Source organism: Protopterus annectens, chromosome 5.part0 (assembly GCF_019279795.1).
Source record: "Protopterus annectens isolate FY-2018-M chromosome 5.part0, PAN1.0, whole genome shotgun sequence".
NCBI lineage: Eukaryota > Metazoa > Chordata > Ceratodontiformes > Protopteridae > Protopterus > Protopterus annectens.
In genome coordinates this window covers 901,923,465-901,943,656 of record NC_056735.1, presented here as the reverse complement: position 1 = coordinate 901,943,656, position 20,192 = coordinate 901,923,465, and the positions used below count along the sequence as shown (strand labels likewise).

The 20,192-nt window shown below is 36.1% G+C and overlaps 1 protein-coding gene across 1 annotated transcript; it reads left to right on the top strand.

The window, feature by feature from the left end:
- Window positions 1-251: 251 nt before the first annotated feature.
- On the top strand, window positions 252-19,928 carry LOC122802284 (olfactory receptor 52E8-like). The gene is made up of 3 exons (XM_044071933.1): window positions 252-900; window positions 1,021-1,160; window positions 19,773-19,928. Exons 1-3 carry the CDS (start codon window positions 252-254, stop codon window positions 19,926-19,928), a joined length of 945 nt encoding a protein of 314 aa, XP_043927868.1.
- Window positions 19,929-20,192: the final 264 nt, after the last annotated feature.

Below are 20,192 nucleotides of genomic sequence, written 5' to 3'. Positions count from 1 at the left end.
ATCTGAATGTAATGCAGGATAACTACTAATGCACATGGCATCTTTTTTTTAAAAACTGTGAGTAAAAACACAACGCAGTCCATTCTTGAACATATCTGTGTTTCAGGAATTTATAAATGTCATCAATGGTCATTTCAGTCCCACTTACAGTGGTGTTTACAATACAACATGCCTGCAAACTGTAAGGTATTTTATTTTATTTCTACAGATTACGAATAACATTTATAGCAGGTTCTGTGACAAATGTTACTATGCCAGCAAACAGCAGCACTGGCTTCCATCCAAAAGAATTTATACTTACTGGATTTCCTGGGATTGAAGACAAGCAGCATTGGCTCTCAATTCCTTTCTTCATTATGTACACCATGGCTGTAGCTGGGAATGCTACCACAATTTTAATCATCAAGACAGAACAAAGCCTCCATGAACCGATGTATTTGTTTATCTGTATGCTAGCTACTATAGATGTTACTTTAGCAATTACCATTCTAAGTAAATTACTGGCAATATTATGGTTTGATGCCAAGACTATAACATTTGAAGCCTGTATTATACAAATGTTTATAATACACTTCTTCACTGCAATGGCTGCTTCTCTATTAGTTGTAATGGCATTTGACAGATATTTAGCAGTGTGCAATCCATTAAGATATCCAGATATTGTAACAAATAAATTTGTTTCTATAGTGTTTGTGATAGTAATAGCAAGAAGTTTAGGTTTAATATTACCTTTGCCAGTGTTTGCCATTGAATTTCCATATTGTGTAACCAACATTATCCCTCATTGCTACTGTGGGGTGTCTGATCTTATTAATATGGCATGTGGAAATGTTGATGTACCTTTATTTTATGTAAAATGCTTGTTTATTTTAATGACTATGCCAGACATGGTATCAATTGGTTTGTCATACTGTTTAATTCTCTCAGTAATTTTAAGAATGAAAACTAAAGAAGCTCGTCAAAAAGCATTCAATACATGCAGCTCTCATTTCTTTGTACTTCTAACATTTCATATTTTAGCCATATTATCATTTGTATTGAACAATGTTCATCTTTATATTAATGTCATGGCAGCAGTCTTATATATAGTATTTCCTGCTACTTTGAACCCATTCATATACTGCATAAGAATTAAAAGGATTCGTGAAAAGATAAAAAGGGTTTTTAATTCCAAGATTGTTTTTTTGTTTCATGGTTAAACATAATTACACAGGAAAATTCTGCATCCTTTAACTATTTTGTTGAGAACTGCCACTTCAGTAGAAGCCAATGTTCTACTATAATGTATATCAAATTAAAAAGGCTGGTACCATCACTGCACTGTTCTCATTCCATAAATAAATACTTTATTAAGGAACTCTGGGGAAAGTCCCCATATACTGCCAGATTTCATTCAGTTTACATATTTTTCATTTTATATAGCTGGCTATGTAATTTTTTTTTCATTCATAATTTGTAATATTTGTTTCCACAAGATGGAAGATGTCATCACATTCTCCCAAAACTGCACAGTATGAAATCCAACTTCCATTATGCTTTTTGTGCTTTTGACTGGTATTAGATTTAATATTCGCAGTGCTCTAGTCGGATCTTGCAGTTCTTTTTAAACGTTATTCCAGCTGACACTCAGCTGTATTTTACGTAATCTTTTTGCTACATTGTTGTATTAGTTTAAAGCATAACAAGGTATGATCAGCTGCAACTTCTATGAAGAAACAAAGTGCAGATCAAATATTGTAAACAAATTTGGTTTCTCTGTTAACTTTATCTCTGCAACATTTCTGTGTTCATAATGCTCTGTAACAGTCATGAGGAACTGCAACACATATATTTGTGTTAAAAGCTTTTAAAACCATTTGATTTTTGCATTTTTCTTATGGGTTACATGCCTCTTGATTATTCCTGTTGTTTGGTTTAGTTTCTGCATTTTTGAGTCATGGCTGAAAAGAATATTTGAACCAGCTCACCTGCCTGGTTGGCAAATAATACATACATGTATACATACATACATACATACATACATACATACATACATACACACATACACAAATAAATAAATAAATAAATAATTGTTGTATATCTTAGCAAAGTGCTTGATTATCTTCTAATTATGTTCATTACACACAATAAACTTTCAGAGCCATGCTGGTATAGAAAATGACAAGTGACACTTTCCCAAGATATAGTATCTGGAAAGTGTGCATCATTCTACCCTGTTTTGAGTTATTTTTCCTTTAGACAATAGTAGGCTTACCATATATTATCATTCAAGGGTGTTCCATCTTTTTGCCACTGCAGTCTCTGCATTGTCTCAGACTGACACTTTTTACATGACATATTATACTTCATTTTAAGTGTTCTTCTTTCAGTCCTTGCATTAAAATTTCACTTCACATATTGCCTATCATTATTGACACTGTTTTAATATGTAAACTACAACACTGCATCTATCTATCTATCTATTGTCCATTCTCAAATTTATTTTCTAAGTAGCATCTGAGTCTTATTGTCTAATTAAGTCTTTCAGAATTTGGACATTGTTTGATATTAGAGTGTATCAATATTTCTTAGTTCCAGCATTGTCATATCTAGATGTTACTTATTGAAAAATTGTTTGCTTCATTTTTGGTTTTCTCTGGTAAAAGTGTACAGATGGTCCACAAGGAAAACACATCATCCCATCCTTCCCTGTCAAAGAAGCCTTTAGTTCCTTAACACATTTTGTATCACTGAAAGAGCTCATGCCTGAGTTCTTCTTTAGCTTATCTTTGTATTTGGTCTTTATAAGTGTTGTAGCTTATGATGTACTTGTTCCCATCATTTCATTTATAGATTAATGCTCTACAAATAACCTGATGTGAAATGATGTGCATTACCTGTGAGACTCATGAAATATTCTTATTCTTTAAATTTTTCATCTCCACCTGCCCAGTACACATTTTAATTCACACTCTTAAATCTTTTACTTCATTTGATTCAATGAGTTACTTTCTTCATTGCAATTTATTTAACATTTGTTTACCGGGAAAGTCCAACTTAGAATGAAGCTAATTTTCAGCAGAGGCCCAGGGAGAAATGCTCCAAACGAATATCTTTGAAACCATGTTTCAAATGTACCAGAGGATAAGATAGTTATACAATTGCAACTTATGCTGATCCCTGACACTGATTTTTGTTTGAGTTAACATTCCTGAGTATTACCAGAATATTTGCTGATCACATTATTCAAGAAAATTCTAGTGGTATTTAGAAGGAAAGGGCTCACTGAGTTTTATAACACAGACAGCATTATGGAGACAAATTGAGTGACAGAGAAAAAGACAAGGGGAATTCTAGACATTTAGCTTAGCATTCCAAAATAATTTAATCTTGGAGTTAGCACTGCACCCACCTCTACAAAAAAGGCTCTTTGGGTTCTTAAGATGTATATACTGACAAGGGACCTTCCTCAGAAGGCTATGACTGATTCCAAAATGGGAATCAACCTTAATGTGCTTTAACACTTTGAATTTGACATTGGTATATAATGCCAATGTAAAACTTTGAAGTACTGCAGTCGCCCATTAAAGCCTATGAACCATTATGATGTAGGACCAGTTTCAGTTGCATTCTGCTACTGGTAATCCAGGCATCTGGACTTCCCACCTTGGGATGTCTGCAGTATCAGTTCTGTATTACAGATGTAGCTTGTTCTGGAGAGCAAAAGATTAAGGGTTCCCAACTAAGGACTGTGAACATGCAAGATAGTGTTGTGTACAAGCCATCACCTTTGTAATGAGGTGGCACCCAACTTTACTTTTTGACAAAGTTTGTACTGTAATTTTGCAAAAGAACTCTCCAGCATGCCATCTTGTTTATTCTGGATTGTTAATACTGCATGCATGGTGAAGATTTTACATGTCATTGACAGAATGTTATGGCCAACATACATGTGGCACTGAGGGAATGTCATCTTTAGATGAAATCAGATGTTATACAACTAATGCAGTTGTCATTAATTACACCAGGTACAGGTAATGAAGTTCAACTACACTGAATATATGTGAATTTTATTACCTGCTTCTGGCATAGTGTGAATCCTAATACATGCAACATCTATGCAACATCAGGTATTGAGGAGACTGTTAGCCTGTTGGCAGTCATTTCTTGCATTGCTGATAGACTAAACAAAAACTGCTGAAACAACTTGCAGTGGCAATAAAGTGCCACTGTGGAGTAGGCATATACAAGTTTGGGGGTGTTCTGCCACATGGGGACTGCAAGAGATCCCCCCAGGAAAAAATACCCTGAGGTTTGTTGAACGTTATTTAGCCTGTTTTTCTTTTTTTGGGGGGAGGGGGAGATTCACTTTTATTAAAGTGGGTTATGTTAATCGACACACATCTGGGTATTTTAGGGAGTATTTCATTGCAAGTATTATGCCTATCTCTGATATTTTATAACTACTACTCCCAGTGGCTGCTTGTGACTTCAAATCAAAGGAGGGCTACAGGAGACAGCTGAATGGGTGGGATCAATGGGAAGGGGTGCAGCCAGCTAGAAAGGGGAGGAGCTATGCTCAAAACCACAAAGACTAACTTTAATTCAATACACTGCCCAGGGTGCCAAACCGTCATTATGAGAGTCCAATCAAGACAAAATAAAGTGTAGAAGAATAAAAATATTTCAATGCATTGGCTGCATGACAGCTTACTTAATATCTAGATGGAAACAAAAGGTTGTGAGGCATGAAAAAATAAATTACTTTTTAAATACATTACTGGAATGCTAGTCAAAATCAAGTATAAGAAAAACAAGCAGCACTCAACTCAAACCACTTCTCCTTGCACTGTTGTTCTAATTATAATTTATATTCAGCTTTATTAAAGTACCAAGTAACATGCTGAAAGTAGCAAACTCTGTGATACCCCCACTTGTAAAAATGTTTCTTATCCAAAAAAGACCTGCTGCCTGACAACTATCTACTTGTTTCATGGGGAAAACATGATCAAAGTAAAAAATGAAAAGCAAACAAGAAACAAGCTCAAGATACATTGCTTAAAGGATTACTGCACAGGTTATAGAACCCACATGATTGGCATTCTGTTTAGTTTACTGGTAAAGCCAGCAGAGATGACTGGAAGTCTCCAACAAGTGTAATGAGCTTCTTAAAATAATGTAATCCTGTCCTTTATTACAAATACTGTCATATGCATTTCAATACCCAAGGCTTATAGATTATCTAGTTAAATATTCTCTACATGGCAACAACAGAAATGCTTTCAATGTTGGCAATTCTTTAACAGTATGCTTATTAAAGCTTACTTGCATCTTACAATCTCAGACAAGTTTACCTGATAGTCATTAAAACATTGCTACTTAAACACAGAGCAACAGGCACTTTGAGTAATAAGCATAAATCAACAGTACAAAAATATGACAAACCAGACCAGTCTGCAAAATCAAGGACAGATGAAAAGCCACTGCAGTACTTGTGTCTACCTTGGATGGGGGGGATACTCTGCACATTTACACTGCATAAATACTCGTTTCCTTGCTTGGATACATCCAGAGTCACTACATAGGGGAGTGGGGTGCAACAAGTATGTCACAATTTGAAATGTCTCTGGCTGACTGTGATGGCCCTGACATATTTGTCATACCTCTCAACCTCAGAGCAAGAAATCTGGACAAAGCCATACATAGAAATGGGACAAAGACCCAAAAATAAGGACAATTTTAAAATATTGCTCTTATAAACTTAGAAAGAAAATAGAATAGGTCTTGCATTAGTATGAATTTTCTGAAGGGTATGAAATCTGAAACTCAAATGTCTGTCATTATTTTCTAACTTCAGTCTTTAATGATTTGTCACTAATTTGCCAAAAACAAAAACACAATTTTATGAAAAATGGACCAAAAATGTGATGCGAAAATATAAAATAGCTACACAATACAGCTGGGAACCTGTCAAAGAAGAACACTTTAATATTAGTACTGCTAACTTGAGCAGCTGACAAAATAAAAGAATCTACATGCATTTCTGAAATAAAAGTAATCTATAACTCTGATTATTACAGTTATTTCTTAATTGTAAACCCTCCATGTTTTCTTCCAAAATTGCTATTTTGCTGAGGGATTATTAGGGGGAAGAGCAACATTTTGAGCCAATATCGGGGACAGTTGAGAGATTTGGCTATGCCTAATTCTATAAAGCAATTTATTTGCATGTACCTCTCAACCTGTTAATGCAATAAATCTGGACAAGGCCAAATATATTGGGGGAACATATAAACAGCACTAAAAATTGCTCTTGTATAAACTGAGACAGTTGATAGAATAACAGGTCTTACTTTAGCATGCATTTTTCTGAAGGTTGTGAAGTCTGAAACTTAGAGTGTCATTATTTAGTGACTTAATTCCTAAATGATTTGCCAGAAAACCACAAATGTTATGAGGAACAAACCAAAAATAAGAAGCAAAAATCTATTCATTCTATGAAAATCTGGACAGTTGGGAGGTATAGTTAAGCTGGGGCTGTCTGAGTTTGCCCCCCCCCCCACACAAAATCATGGTCAAATGGAGCCTCCCCCCTACAGCCATTCCAATGATCAATTACTTGGCTATTTCACTCCATTTACCATAAACACTAATGTGCATACTGCTTTACTTCTATGATGATTTGGACTTCATTTGAAAGTTTTATTTTGCATTTTACAGCACAAACACTAAGACATCTGCTAAACAAAATAATGCAGTCTCAACAATGAAAACAGACTTAGCATTAAAGCTTTTCTGCCCTTGAAACTCACATTTATTGAAACAGCATTGAAGCCCACATTCAAAGAAAATACATTTTGCCAGTGGTAGATAAAGATGAATTCTGGTCTGTTTTCAAATCATAGGCCCTTGCATATGAAACATACATGTGCCCTTTTTATACACCTTCCTGATTGTACTAAATTATATTCCTTGTACAATACAGTACAGTTGTTAGAGGGCATTTTCAATTTATTAAACAATGAAACAAAATGCATGCATCTATAATGACAAAACTGTCCAGTTCAGAACATTTCCATCATAAAAGTCTACTCAAACTTTTACAGTCCACCATTATCAGTAAATATGCGCAATTCTACAGTCCACCATTATCAGTAAATATGCACAATCTCTGAAGAAGTAAAAGTCATCAAAATAATTCCACATTAAAGAAATTTGTAACTAATGAAGAGGTTGCTGCTAGCAAACACCTTTATATGTCATGGTTTCATCAAAAAATAAAGTGTTTGTTGCCTCTGAGGAATAAATTGCATATATTACATGATAAGCTAGTAATATTACAATAGGAAATGGATGGCAAACTGATAACAAGCTCATAGTTATTATCTTCGCCAAGGAAGACGGTCTCAGCACGGCAGTATCCTCCCCTTGTGGGAGTAGAACTCACAGCCTTCTGCATAAAATGCAAGTACACAACCTGTTGTGCTATTAACAATACAAGTATATGCAGCATAAGCAGCACTAAACTTCTCTTCCCCTGCACCTCTCAGCTCCTTGCAAAATCTACTCAATACTCAACTGCATCTCAACTTTGCAGCACAAGAAATCTGGAAAAAGCCAAAATTTATTGGGGGGGGGGTCAAAAGCCCAAAAACCAGGGACACATTAAACATTGTTTGTATAATCTTGGAAAGTTGCTAGAATAAAATGCTGTGTTACCACCATACATTTTTCTGACAAGGTCCCTGTGCAAAACAGTCAGAGCAACATACCACTATGCCAAATCAGCTGCTTTGTGGAAGAGAGGAAGACTGAAACTTAAATGGCTATCATTTAGTGAATTCAGTTCTTACCATAGCTGTCAACCTCTTAGCACAAAACACCTGGACAAACCCAGTAATGAGGGAATACAGCCCTCAAACATATTCAGTGAATTCAGTTCTTGCCATAGCTGTCAACCTTAGCACAAAAAACCTGGATGAAGCCAATAATGGGGGAATACAGTCCCAAAAATAGGGACAAATTTCAAATATTCATCTTATAATCTTAGAAAACTGCTTGAATAAAATGTTGTGTTACTATGTATTTTCTGAAGAATATGAAGTCTGAAATTCAAATGCCTGTCAATTTTACTTCTGATGGAACAAAAACAATTTTCAGCAGATGCCCAGGGAGAAATACTGCAGCCAAATCTTTGTAAAATGGCAGGACACCAGAGCAAATCCACACAAATACAGGGAGGAGATGCAGACTCCACACAGAAGGCACTCCAGCCAAGAATCAAACCAAAAAAACCTATAGCTGTGAGGCAACAATGCTACCACTGCACCATCAAATATGTAGGGAATTAAGCATCCAGAAACCTGAAGCCTGAAATTCAAATGCCTGTCAATTTTATTTAACATTTGTTAACCAGGACAGTCTGACTTGGAACAAAAAAAAAATTTCAGCAGAGGCCCAGGAAGAAATAATGCAGACATGTCTTTTTAACATGAGAAGACACAAAAGCAAACCCACACAAAAACAGGGAGAAGATGCAGACCCCACACAGAAGGCACCCCAGCCAAAAATCAAACCTGAAGCTGTGAGGCAACAGTGCTACCACTGCACCATCAAATATCAAGCATTGAAGCATTTATAAACCACAGATATTATGAGGAATAGAACAGATCAAATATGAGACAAAAATCTGCAATTTTTTTTACAAATCGTGGTGGGTAGGGAATTCAGGCCCCTTAAGACCTGCATACAAGGTACAGGGTTCAAGCCTGAGGTATTCCCTACCACACCACCATGAGTTTGCTCTAGCCACCATTATATAGCAACTGGGGCATTTCACACTCACACACACACACACACACACACACACACACACACACACACACACACACACACACACACACACACACACTTACTTCAAGTCCCAGACCCTCCATGAAGCAGCAAGTAGCCTGCTTGAAATCTAAGTCCCAAGCCCACAATGAATGTAATCCTCTGTGAGAGCTTAAAAGTCACCTCACCTCCCTCCTGATTGGTCCTGTCTGCTGATGAAGCAGTCTGGAGCTCCTCTGTTCTGTGCAGTCATCACTGCACAGATGCCTGGGCATCTACAGGGCAGAAAAGCCTTTGTTGTATCTGGACTGCTGACTCAGGCAGTCTGAGTTCGCACAGATTCCTGGGCATCTGTGGGGCAGTCTGAGTTTTGGGACTTGTGAAAAATAAAATTTTTTGTTTCACAGTTTTTTTTTTGTTTCTAGGTGGGAGGGCTGCAGTCCTATAGCAAGAGCCACCCCTGACTACTCCTCTAATAACTGTAGCCATCCTCCATTTCCCCTATATCTTACATCAACTGTCGGAATCCTAACTTCATATTCAGTGCAAATCACTCTTTTGACTTCTGTTTTATTTTGTATGAGGCACTCTTTTACATTTCATATTCAAAATGTACATATTGCACATTTTAGATGTTTACTTGAGTAACTGACCCTATAACCATGTATTATTCAAATTTTCTTGGTAAATTTGTTTTGCCATTTTTCATGTATTATTTTGTGAGTAGTCACACAAACTGTATCTGAAACTGTTCCATGGTGATAAGTGTACTACCCTAGGAAAGAAATAAAATAAAAAGAAAGTAAATAAATAAATGTCATGCCTGAGTTAGAATTGGAATTTAGTATTTGAGTAGACTTCCAGGATGGCAGAGGCTTTCTGTTATGTATATTACATTTGGTTAGGTTTAGCATAGGTGCTTACTAACCTTATTGTTGATGGCATCATCAGGTAGTTGTAGCACATTATGTAGTACTGATGGGAGACCAAGATTGTCTCCCATTAACACCACACATATCCGCACATGTAGCACATTATGTAGTACTGATGGGAGACCAAGATTGTCTCCCATTAATACCACACATGAAAATTAGCAATCACCCATCAGTCATCCATACTGGTTTTAAAGGTTGGCAGGAAAGTTATCTGCTTAATATGTAAGAGCAGACCTTTCCACAAATGGGGAATATATTAGATTATGAATCTGTCATGCACTTTTGCGTTTTTGAAATTTCAGTGTATGGTTTGGGTCTTGAGGACAGATGTTTGCTTTACCACAACCTATATTTAGGTAAAGGAGATCAAAGAGTGCTTGAGCATTCTAAGCATGAAGACTATGCAGAGATCTCCACACAGCCTGTATGACATGGAGTAGGGAGACTGGCCTTTTAGTATATGCATGGATATTTAGCTCTAATGGTGTTGAGCTCTAGAGTCTTTTTGGTGATGAAGTACTGAGGTTTCAAGTTTGTTTAGGTGATTAGTATGGTGTGCTTCAAGAGAAGAAAGCATTCTATTCGATGATGGACTATTTATGGATGGGAAACAAGGGGAAATATAACTTTTGTAGACTTTGTGGAGATATCATGAATGATAAGTTGTGCAAATCAGGGAGATTTTCTAACCATGACAGGGACATTTTGGTCAAGGAAGAGTTTTTTGTCAACATAGGTACCCGAGTCCCCTACAAATGTGTCAGTTTTAAGTGCAATTAAAGTACACAGAAGTTAGGCCAGATTTACCAAAGAAAACTATATTGTGTTTCTTGGCACTGAAGGTAAGCCCAGCTAAATATAACAAGCATTGGTTTGGTTAAGCCCTTGCTGGTGAATTTGAGTATCACAATGGTATTTGATAACCAACCCATTTTCAAGTCATAAGCACACTTAGCCAGCCATGGTCTTTTAATATCAGCTTTCATGTCAGAAGACTACATACAGAAGATGATGGAGTCCAGATCAGATCTATGTGGGATGCTTTATCTAGAGAAAATAATCCTGGAAATTATAATATGGGTCCTGTCTGGTCCTGTCAGATAGTTAACTACTTATCCAACAAATTACAAATGGGACAATGTTGACTTGGGAGAGTTTACCAATTATCTGCAATGGGCACAGTGCTGAAGGCCTTGGCAAGGCACACATCAGCAGTATGGACAATATTCCCCTTATCTATAGTGTCACTAAACATTTTTGAAAAACACATCCAAGTTAAGCAGACATGATCTCCATTTAATAAGGCTGAACTGATATATATCCTTCATTTTATGGTCACCTATCTCATTGTTTATTGCTTCACCTGTAATACTTTCCAGATTTTGGAAAGTAATATCAATGAGACAAATAGGCCTCTAATTTCCATGTTGAGTAGAAGGACAACTTTTTCTGCAATGGCAGCACAATAGCTGGTCTCCACTTATCAGGGATATAATAAGTGGAGGCACTTAGGCTGAAGAATTAATGAAAGAGGTTAACTAGGTGTGATATTCTTGCTTCTAAGCAAACATTCAGGGATGTTGTCAAGAGTTTTTTAACTGGTGTTTTTAATTTTGGAAAAATCTTCAGAAGGACTTATAGCAGACTGATTTCTGAAAAGGAGGAGAATGGGATATATTTGATAGTGGTTTGGAAATTTGGAATAGAATTTATCCACAAGAATATAAGCAATGTCCTTGGAGTCAAGTCAGAAAAGGAGATACCATTAGAAATAAGTTCAGTACAGAATTGCTGGCAAATTTAAGTTTGTAATGTAGCTGAAGAAGACCTTATGACTGTCTTTTGAATTAGTTGCAACCGAGTTTGTTATTAGCATTGCATTTCCTAATGACAAGCTCAAGAAATTGCTTAACAGCCTTAAATCACATTTATAATGATGATGTAGCCATTAGACATGTTTTATATGCAGCATCTTCTTTTTATATAGGATTTTTGATGTGGGAGTATCACCATATAGGTTTAGTTTTAAAATTGTCTTTATACTCATGTCTGGTGGGTACACATGCCTCAATAAATATGTCCATTCCAGAGTAAAATTAAGAGAACTAGGCAGCAGTCCCAGGTGCAAAGTTGATTGGGAGTTGTGAAAATATTGTTTGTAATTATCAGTATGACTGGTAACTTGTAAATGATAGAACTATATAAAGTAAAACTGTTTTTCCTCATAGAAATGGCATGTATGTAATTTGGTCTCACAATAACAGCATGTACTGATAAAACTGCTGTCTCTCATACTGACAGTGTGATATTTATAGGAATAGCATAAGAAAACAGAGGCTGGGAATGCAGGAAGAAATAACAAGAATGTGCTTGCATGACATATTGTAAAACAAACTATTGTTTTTTTCTTCAATGTAACAGAGGTTTGGTAATCATAATAACAGTGTAATATATTTTTAGAATAGCATGTAATATACTGGCTTAACAGAATGTGTTTGTGCGGAACAAAAAATATTATAATGTTTTGTAACAAATGGCATTAACAATAGAGGTTTGTTGAAATATCCTAGACAGCTGAATACACACAGATATTCAAGCTAAATGGAAATGGCTAACACAATAGGAAAAGTTACAACTATCCTATCAATAAAATAACATATTGGCATGCTGATAACTAGCTTTCTCTGGATGAGCATAGCTAGCACATCAGAAAAAGTTATAGACTATCCTAAGTATGAAAGAACATTTGTGAAAGAACATTTTGGCCTGCTGAGAACTGGTTTTCAATGGCTTGAGATCATGTTGCAGACAAAGAAGGCTTTAGTACATGAAAAGAATGTTTTCATCAAGGGCAAAGTTTTGAAACTATAAAAAATACTTTTGTGTTGGACATTTGGTAATCCAAGTCAGATGAGGAAGTGCAGTGTATCTTTTATAGCTGTGTTATAAAGAAAATGACAAAACAACTACCACCCTAGTCTCTTCACCTTCTTAGGGACTATAATCTTCAACCATGCACCCTTGTTTTGAAACTAATCTCCTTCTCATATGAATGTTAAATTAGTAACATGTATTGACTGCTTCTTCTTTTATACTTATGTTAATACTATTTTCTTTGAATGTAAATGTATTGTTGTCCTCTCATTATGTTGGAGCTTTTCTCCCCGGGCCTCTACTGAAAAGGGGCATGTATCCAGCTGGACTAGCCCGGTCAACAAATGTAAAATAAATAAATAAAAATAAATAATAAATGTTATAATCTCATAGTAGTGCTTGAATGGCTTATTTCAATAAATCTGTCATACGAATATACAGCTGTACAGTTTGTCAGTGTGATGCCACCTGCTATTAAATTCATTTTAACAATGGCAAGCCAGCCAGGAGTCGAACCTAGAATTAAAACTTAAATTAAACTTTAAATCTTACAGAAAAATCATGTTTCCATTGGTTAAGGTAATTTTTTACCACCTACATTAGTTACAATAGATACATGATTGACAATCTTTTTAATGCAAAGTTTAACACACATACACATTATTATGATCAAAAAATAATGACTACTATAGCAATTAAAACTGTAATAATGATTTTTTACCATTCTGAAAATTACCCATTTAACCAATTATTTCAGTTACTGCTCCCTGTCTTTCTAGCCTTTTCAGATACTAGTTGTATTCTACTTAAATGCTGCATTATGGATTCTGTCTTGTCTGGAATATAAGTACAGCACTCCTCATTGATCAGAGCACAAAGACCCTTTTGCTTCTGCTGCATTTATGTCAAGACTGTAGATCTATGATTGATCTAATGTACCAAAACTGTTTCCTAATTCTCTGTTTCTCTTGAATTTTTTTATTTTACCTTCAGGTAATCCTTTATTTAATCTCATTTATGGTATTACATAACCTACATAACAGGTTCCTTCCCATTCCATAGGAAGCTATTTATGTGCTTTTGTACTGCAAATGTAGTATTCCCTATCTACTGCGATATTGCATTCACTGATCCCTACTGGGTTTGATCCTGTCTGTTGTATACATACACTTTTTTTGGAAATATCCTTATGTTGGAATATCTAATTTGTCTGGTTTACCACACCTCTATTCTTGTTACAAATTTTTAACAAATCTTTTAGTTTACATTGTCTACTCTTAGGGCCAATGTTCCAATTAATTTATTCACTTTGCTTTTTGGCTATTTCTTGGCATACTTACTGCAGGTATTTTATCCAGTTTTGATGCTTTGCTTTTAACTTTAAAATATTGAACTGTCCCTGCAACTTGTACTTTTGAATCAGTCCTGCATTATCAGTGAACCCTCTTCTAGACCACGTTGCCATATGTAGTCTCAGAGAATTTACTACATAAGCACTGTCACTGTAAATATTCACTGTCTGTAAATGCTGCAAAAATACTTTACAACTTCTAGCTCAGACCTTTGTGCTGACATGTATCCTGGTAACATAACCATATTTAGTCTTGCTTTTGCAATGCCACTATTGCAAACCCAGTGTAGTATTTCCCATCTTTCCAGAAACATGCACCATCCACATGTTCTTTAGCAATGTCTGACTAGCCCCTTCAGTGATTTTGTTTATCTCACTGTTATTTAGCAAAGTTTTGATTGTCAGATGTGGAGTTTGAACTATAACCCCCAATGACATCATCAAATACTCTGTCTGTCTTATTCCCTAGTCAATGTCCAAAAATTGTTTAATGCAAGGATAATTTTCCTGCTACAAAAAGTAACCTGTCTTAACTTAGCGTCCATTCACTGAGATGCCTCTTATGGCCAAGACTATAGCAAAACCAGTGATAGTGTGTTCTTCTCTACTGTGGCTTGCAAAACAACAGGTAATTTACCAGTGGGCGTTATCAGCTCCATTACCTGTGCCAAATTCTGTTTTAACATTTTAAATGCCTTTTCCTCTGTGCGAGTCTATTCTTGAGTCAACTCTTGTTTTTGATCTGCCTTATGCATATCCAAAATTGTCAAAGTCTTTGGCAATTGCAGAATGCCCCTCACCCTTTCCTGACAAGAAATCCTCCCTGTTGGTCTGATAATGATTCCTAGAAATTTTTACTTCCAGTGACAAAAACTGTATTTTGTCTTTGTTTATTTTGAAACCTGCCTCTTGCAACTGTCTCAGAACTTTTCTCAGTTGTGATATGTATTCTTTCACATTCTCTGTCTGTGTTAGAATAACCTTGTCATCTTTTCTCACATCCTGTAAGAATGTCTTTACTATCTGGTGAAAAATGACAGGGCTGCTCTGAAAACATTGAGGTAATCTAGCATAACATACTGTTGATTTTCAAAGTTAATGTAATCCCTTGTAAATCCCCTTGTAATAATCAGAGCATTTAACTTCCCGCAATCTGTTTTTGTCTCTGCCTATAAGGTTTGAAATTCTTCCTCCAACTTGTATTGCCATGCACTTTTGGGTTAACTCTCAGTTCACTTTGACCCCCCATGTTATCATCCTGCAACTTTTGCTACCTTTTTACTTGTTTTTCTTCTGAGTTCTGCCTGCCTATTTTTCCATTTTCTGTAGTATACACAGACCTGCTTGATATGTCCCAGTTTTCTACATAAAAAAAACATACAATTTGTCTATCATCAGGGCTTCCTGTAGCTGGAGGGGCCGATGATGCTCTCAGTATTTCTGTTCACCCCCCCCCCCCCATCTACACTTACCCACATCCTACTGCAGTTACTATTTTAAACACATCTTCATCAGTACCAAGAGAAAAAAATGTTATACTTAAAAACATGTTCATTTTCATGCTCTGCCTGTTCTAGCATTCCGTTAGAAACTGTAATATTACAAAACTCTGATAACTAAAATGCTCTGCCTCCTTTAGTGTCCTCTCAGAAAATGTAATATTAAATACTCTAATAACATCATAGTTAACTCGAATGACATGTCCATGCCTAATACAAATCTGTTGCACTTTGAACTGTTAGCTGCTGTGGTCTTTAAACCTTTAAATCCTAAAGTATTCCTTTGTTAGTATGGATCTGTATGGAGCTGTTACACTTGTTAAATCCTGACAAAACTGTATTCATTTAACTTGGCTGTTATTTATGTTACACCCTACACAACATAAATGTGTATGGTTACTCTTTTTCCTAAATGGCCACACCCTATATGTCTTTTTGAGCACCTTAGCTGTGTCAGCTGAACTAGAATTTATCTTTAACCCATAAATTTGCATATTTCTGTTGTAACCAGTTCTTTAAATTGTGTACATCTGCACAAAGTACAATTTTAAATTCAATTTCAAAAACTTGCAAATTCTTAAAAGTATCATCTGTGTGCACTACCATACATTCTGTGGCATCTATCTTGATAGCAATATTAGATCTAGGCAAAATGTCCAAAACAGTTTGCATTCACTTTCTAACCTGTATGTCATATTCCTTTAACACTGGCATGTGTTTTTCATTAAGCTCTGTTGATAATTTCTAATCTGCATTATAAGCATTCCACTGTGACCAGTAGGTCTGAAACATTTTAGCTGTCTCTACAACCAGTAAACTTTTAGCATGATTTAACACAATTTTAAACAAAAACAAGGGTATGTTTCATCACAGTTCAATGGGAGTTTTATACTTCTGTACATACTGAGCAAAACAATGAATGCTTTTACATATGTAAACTTTCTCACTTGTATTTATACCAAACAATGCTGTATTACCTTTAATATCACATCACTACTTGCTTGTTTACACCACTGATGTAATAATTTCCAAACTTTTGTTTAATTAGTTTAAGGGCAATAAATTAATTAAAATGATGCTTTTAGTTTTTTTCTAACAAGGACTAATAAAGAGGTATAGAAGAAAATGTTGGCATCAAATAAGCATAGGGGGAAAGTTAGCGAGCCATTATGATCAAGAACACAACAGGGACATGGTGAGAGAACAGGAATTTTTTCTTGCTAAGTATTCTGTCCTATTTTAATGTTTTATTTTTCTCATACATAAAAGAAAACTGTAGTTCCTCCTATAGGTCATAGGTAAATAACCTTCTTTAACTCTTATGACTCACCAGGAGAGACAACTTCATCTTCTGTCCTAACCAGACCTTTTAATATACAAGAGCAAATAACTTTCAGTACTATACTGCAAAAATACACTCTGCAAACTAACAAGACAAAAAGCAATACAAGCTTCAACATTATTTTATTTATTTGTTGCCATTGTTTACCCTCCAGCTAGTGTGTCTTATGCTATGGCATGCATACTTTTTTCTGCCATGAAAAAAAAAGTAATGGCTTTGGTATCTCTCTTCTGTTTAGTGCTCTGTTCATAGTGACTATCACCATCAGGGGCACGTTAGCTCTTTCTTCTGTGAGTAGGACTGGTTCTATTCAGACAGGTCCAGTATTACTACACAATTGCCCCATTGTCAATGAATAGGAGGGGCAGGGGAGCAACATCATGCTATTACCAAGTCTGTGCTGCTGACATGATGTGAAGTTGGAAGACTTTTTCTCCCCTCTGCATGTTTCACTACTGTATGGGTTAGATTGGCAAAGAGGCATGGCTTTTGGGTGCATCTTTGCCCTTAACCTATAGTGGTCTTACCTCTCCATCCTGCTTACACAACTATTCCAGTGGTTGTTTCAAGCCCTGGCCTACTAGGATTACATATAACTCACCCTTCCAGCATTTGACCCCACCCCTATGACAGGTACAACCAACTTCCCCTGCCTGCACCATCAAATACCATTGCGACTAATCAAACTTGGGTCACCTTTCCAGGACTTTATTCCACTACACCACTAGTATATGCTCAAACAAGCAGATTTGCTGTTACCAGACAGCAGTCTATCCTACAGATGAAGTTCAAGTGAGCTTTCTTACCTGATCTTTTCTGAATCTGGTTATTAAACAAAACATTGCTTGCCTAATTTGATACTGTTCTGCTCACCTCATTTCCTTTTCTGCTCAATAATTATTCAGACACAGTTGCCATAATGGTTAAAGTATTATGCTGCTATGAACAAGGTACAAGGTCCTGTCCTGACTTCCCAAAAACATGTTGAGTGTTTCCACCTGAAACTCACCCAAGAGTAGACCTGTGGGCAGCAGGACAGAGTCTAGATGGTGCCTACTGGGGTAAGAGTAGTATCGACCCAATGTTTTGGGCATCAACTGTGGTGCGCAGTATCCTCTAGACAGCAGAACATGGATCACAAACGGTGGTCTGTGGCAGGGCTAACCACTTGATAGTGTAAAATTTGGCTCTAGGTTATATGGCCACATTGAGTAATGTCACCAAAAATTGGTGATGAGTGGGTTGAGGATACAGCCTACTCTGACCTATGCCAGGGACCATTGCTAATGGTAGAGGGGGTCTATGTGGCCCTATTGACAAGTGTGTGCTTGTCATAAAGTCCAGCAACCCTGAGTCAATAAGATACTAGCCTGCTGGTGTCCAGTTGCCCACCTTGGGTTACCTCAAATAGCTTTTTTGAGGGGAAGATGGTCATAAGACCATTCAACCTTGCCAAACATAAACTAAGGATTAATACACACAATATAGGTTAACTGACAGGATGTAGCTTGTAAATAGATGACATAATAGTAAGGAAAAGGTGTCTAGACATCCTCTGTATCCAGGATCCAATATGGAATGGCAGTGCAGCAAAGCCACTTGGCTTGGGAATCAGAGTTTACTGCTCAGGGGTGGACAGACTAGAAATAGTGTGAGAACTGAAGTAAGGGAGACTCTTCAGAAGACAGTGAGGGAAGAGCCTGCTTATAAGAGGCTCATTAACATAATAAAGAGTGACCAGTCCCCATTCTTCTTTCTGATGAAGATAGACCTTTTATAAGCAACAGATATAGTCACTTAGAGCCACACTAGGTGACGGACATTTTTAAACAATACATGCATCCAGAGAAATGCATACAGATGATTAAGTATATGAGCCTATTATAAGCAGGTATTGTAATAATGTATTCCTTTTGAACAAATAAGAGAAGAATAATCTTTCATAATATATTTTCAAGAGAATCCCATAAAAGTGGGCATAGCCTCTCACATTACATGTGATACAAGCATTGATAAGGACAAGATGGACTGGAAATGTTCTGAAATAAAGAATTCATAATTTGCTTCAAGGAATATGAGCCCCACAAAGGTGGACATAACCTATAATATTACATGTGATACAAAACAGGCAAATAAAGTTGTAAAAGCAGGCATTTTAAATTTTCAAACTGTAAACCACTTTAAAAATCACTCTAATAGATTGACAAAGTCTATGTTCACCCATCAAATGGCCATTCATTGAACACAAATTCATGAATGTCCCTTTCCTTGAACAGGCATATCATCCTAAAAGAAAAAAAAAATGAATGGCAATAGTTGGCCAACAGAAAGGAAACAACATATATGTACTTGAAGGTAAGGTGGGGATAAGGAAACTTTCCCTTTCTCCGCTGTAGTGTGATCTCGAGACTCCATCATCCCCCCGAACTGTATATACAACTCAGAAATCACACTCTGATATATTTTTTTTTTTACGATGATATGGGGTTTCATAAAAAAGGACATTCAAGGATTTCTGTTCAACGAATAACCATTTGATGGGTGAACCCAGACCAAATCGACCTGATGAAGCTCAGGTGAACTGTTTTCGTAAATATAGTTCTATAGGGTTAGCTGATGGTGTGTTGGCATTTTTTGTTTGTAAAAAATAAAAAGATAAAAACCTTTTAACTAAGAATGAAGTTCCACAGGCTGCTGAACTGGTAAACCCTCACAGGTCTTTTAGGAATATTCAAATAAGGGACTAAACTCTAAGCTTTGGGACTTTTTTCTTTCTTTTTCCATCTCCCAGAATTTTCTCCACTCATCTTCCTTGGACCATCCCACCATGGTATTTATTTGCCTTTAAATAAATGATCTGTTGAATATAATGTATTGGATCAAGAACTCTTTGCTCTTCTACCTTCTTAACTGAATAAACTACTTGAAACTTCATTAAGACATGTTTATTCCTCCCACAGGAAGGGCTTCAGGAAGAGAGTCTCCTAAATCTGCTAGCTAAAGTTATTTCATTTGGACTAATCATTTGTACTCTGTTACATGTAGAAAAATGGGGAAAACGGTTGATGATTATTTTTCTGAGGATGACTGTTCAGAAAACTGCTGGCCCGTTCTGATCACTCTTTATTACCTAGAGATTCATTTTCAGGGTTTGGGTTCTAGTGGGGTTCTCTCTGTGCCAGAACTAAATTATTTTTGTTCAACATTAATGAGAAATGAGAATGAGGAAAAATGTTGATTTTTAGATTTTTTTTGAAAAAATCACAACTATTAATTGTCATTTACATGACATCAAAGCTTTATAAACGTTTCCAAACATTTCCAAATTATCTTGTATAAAGCCAGCCAAATTATTAAACCACCAGATTTAATGCAGTGAC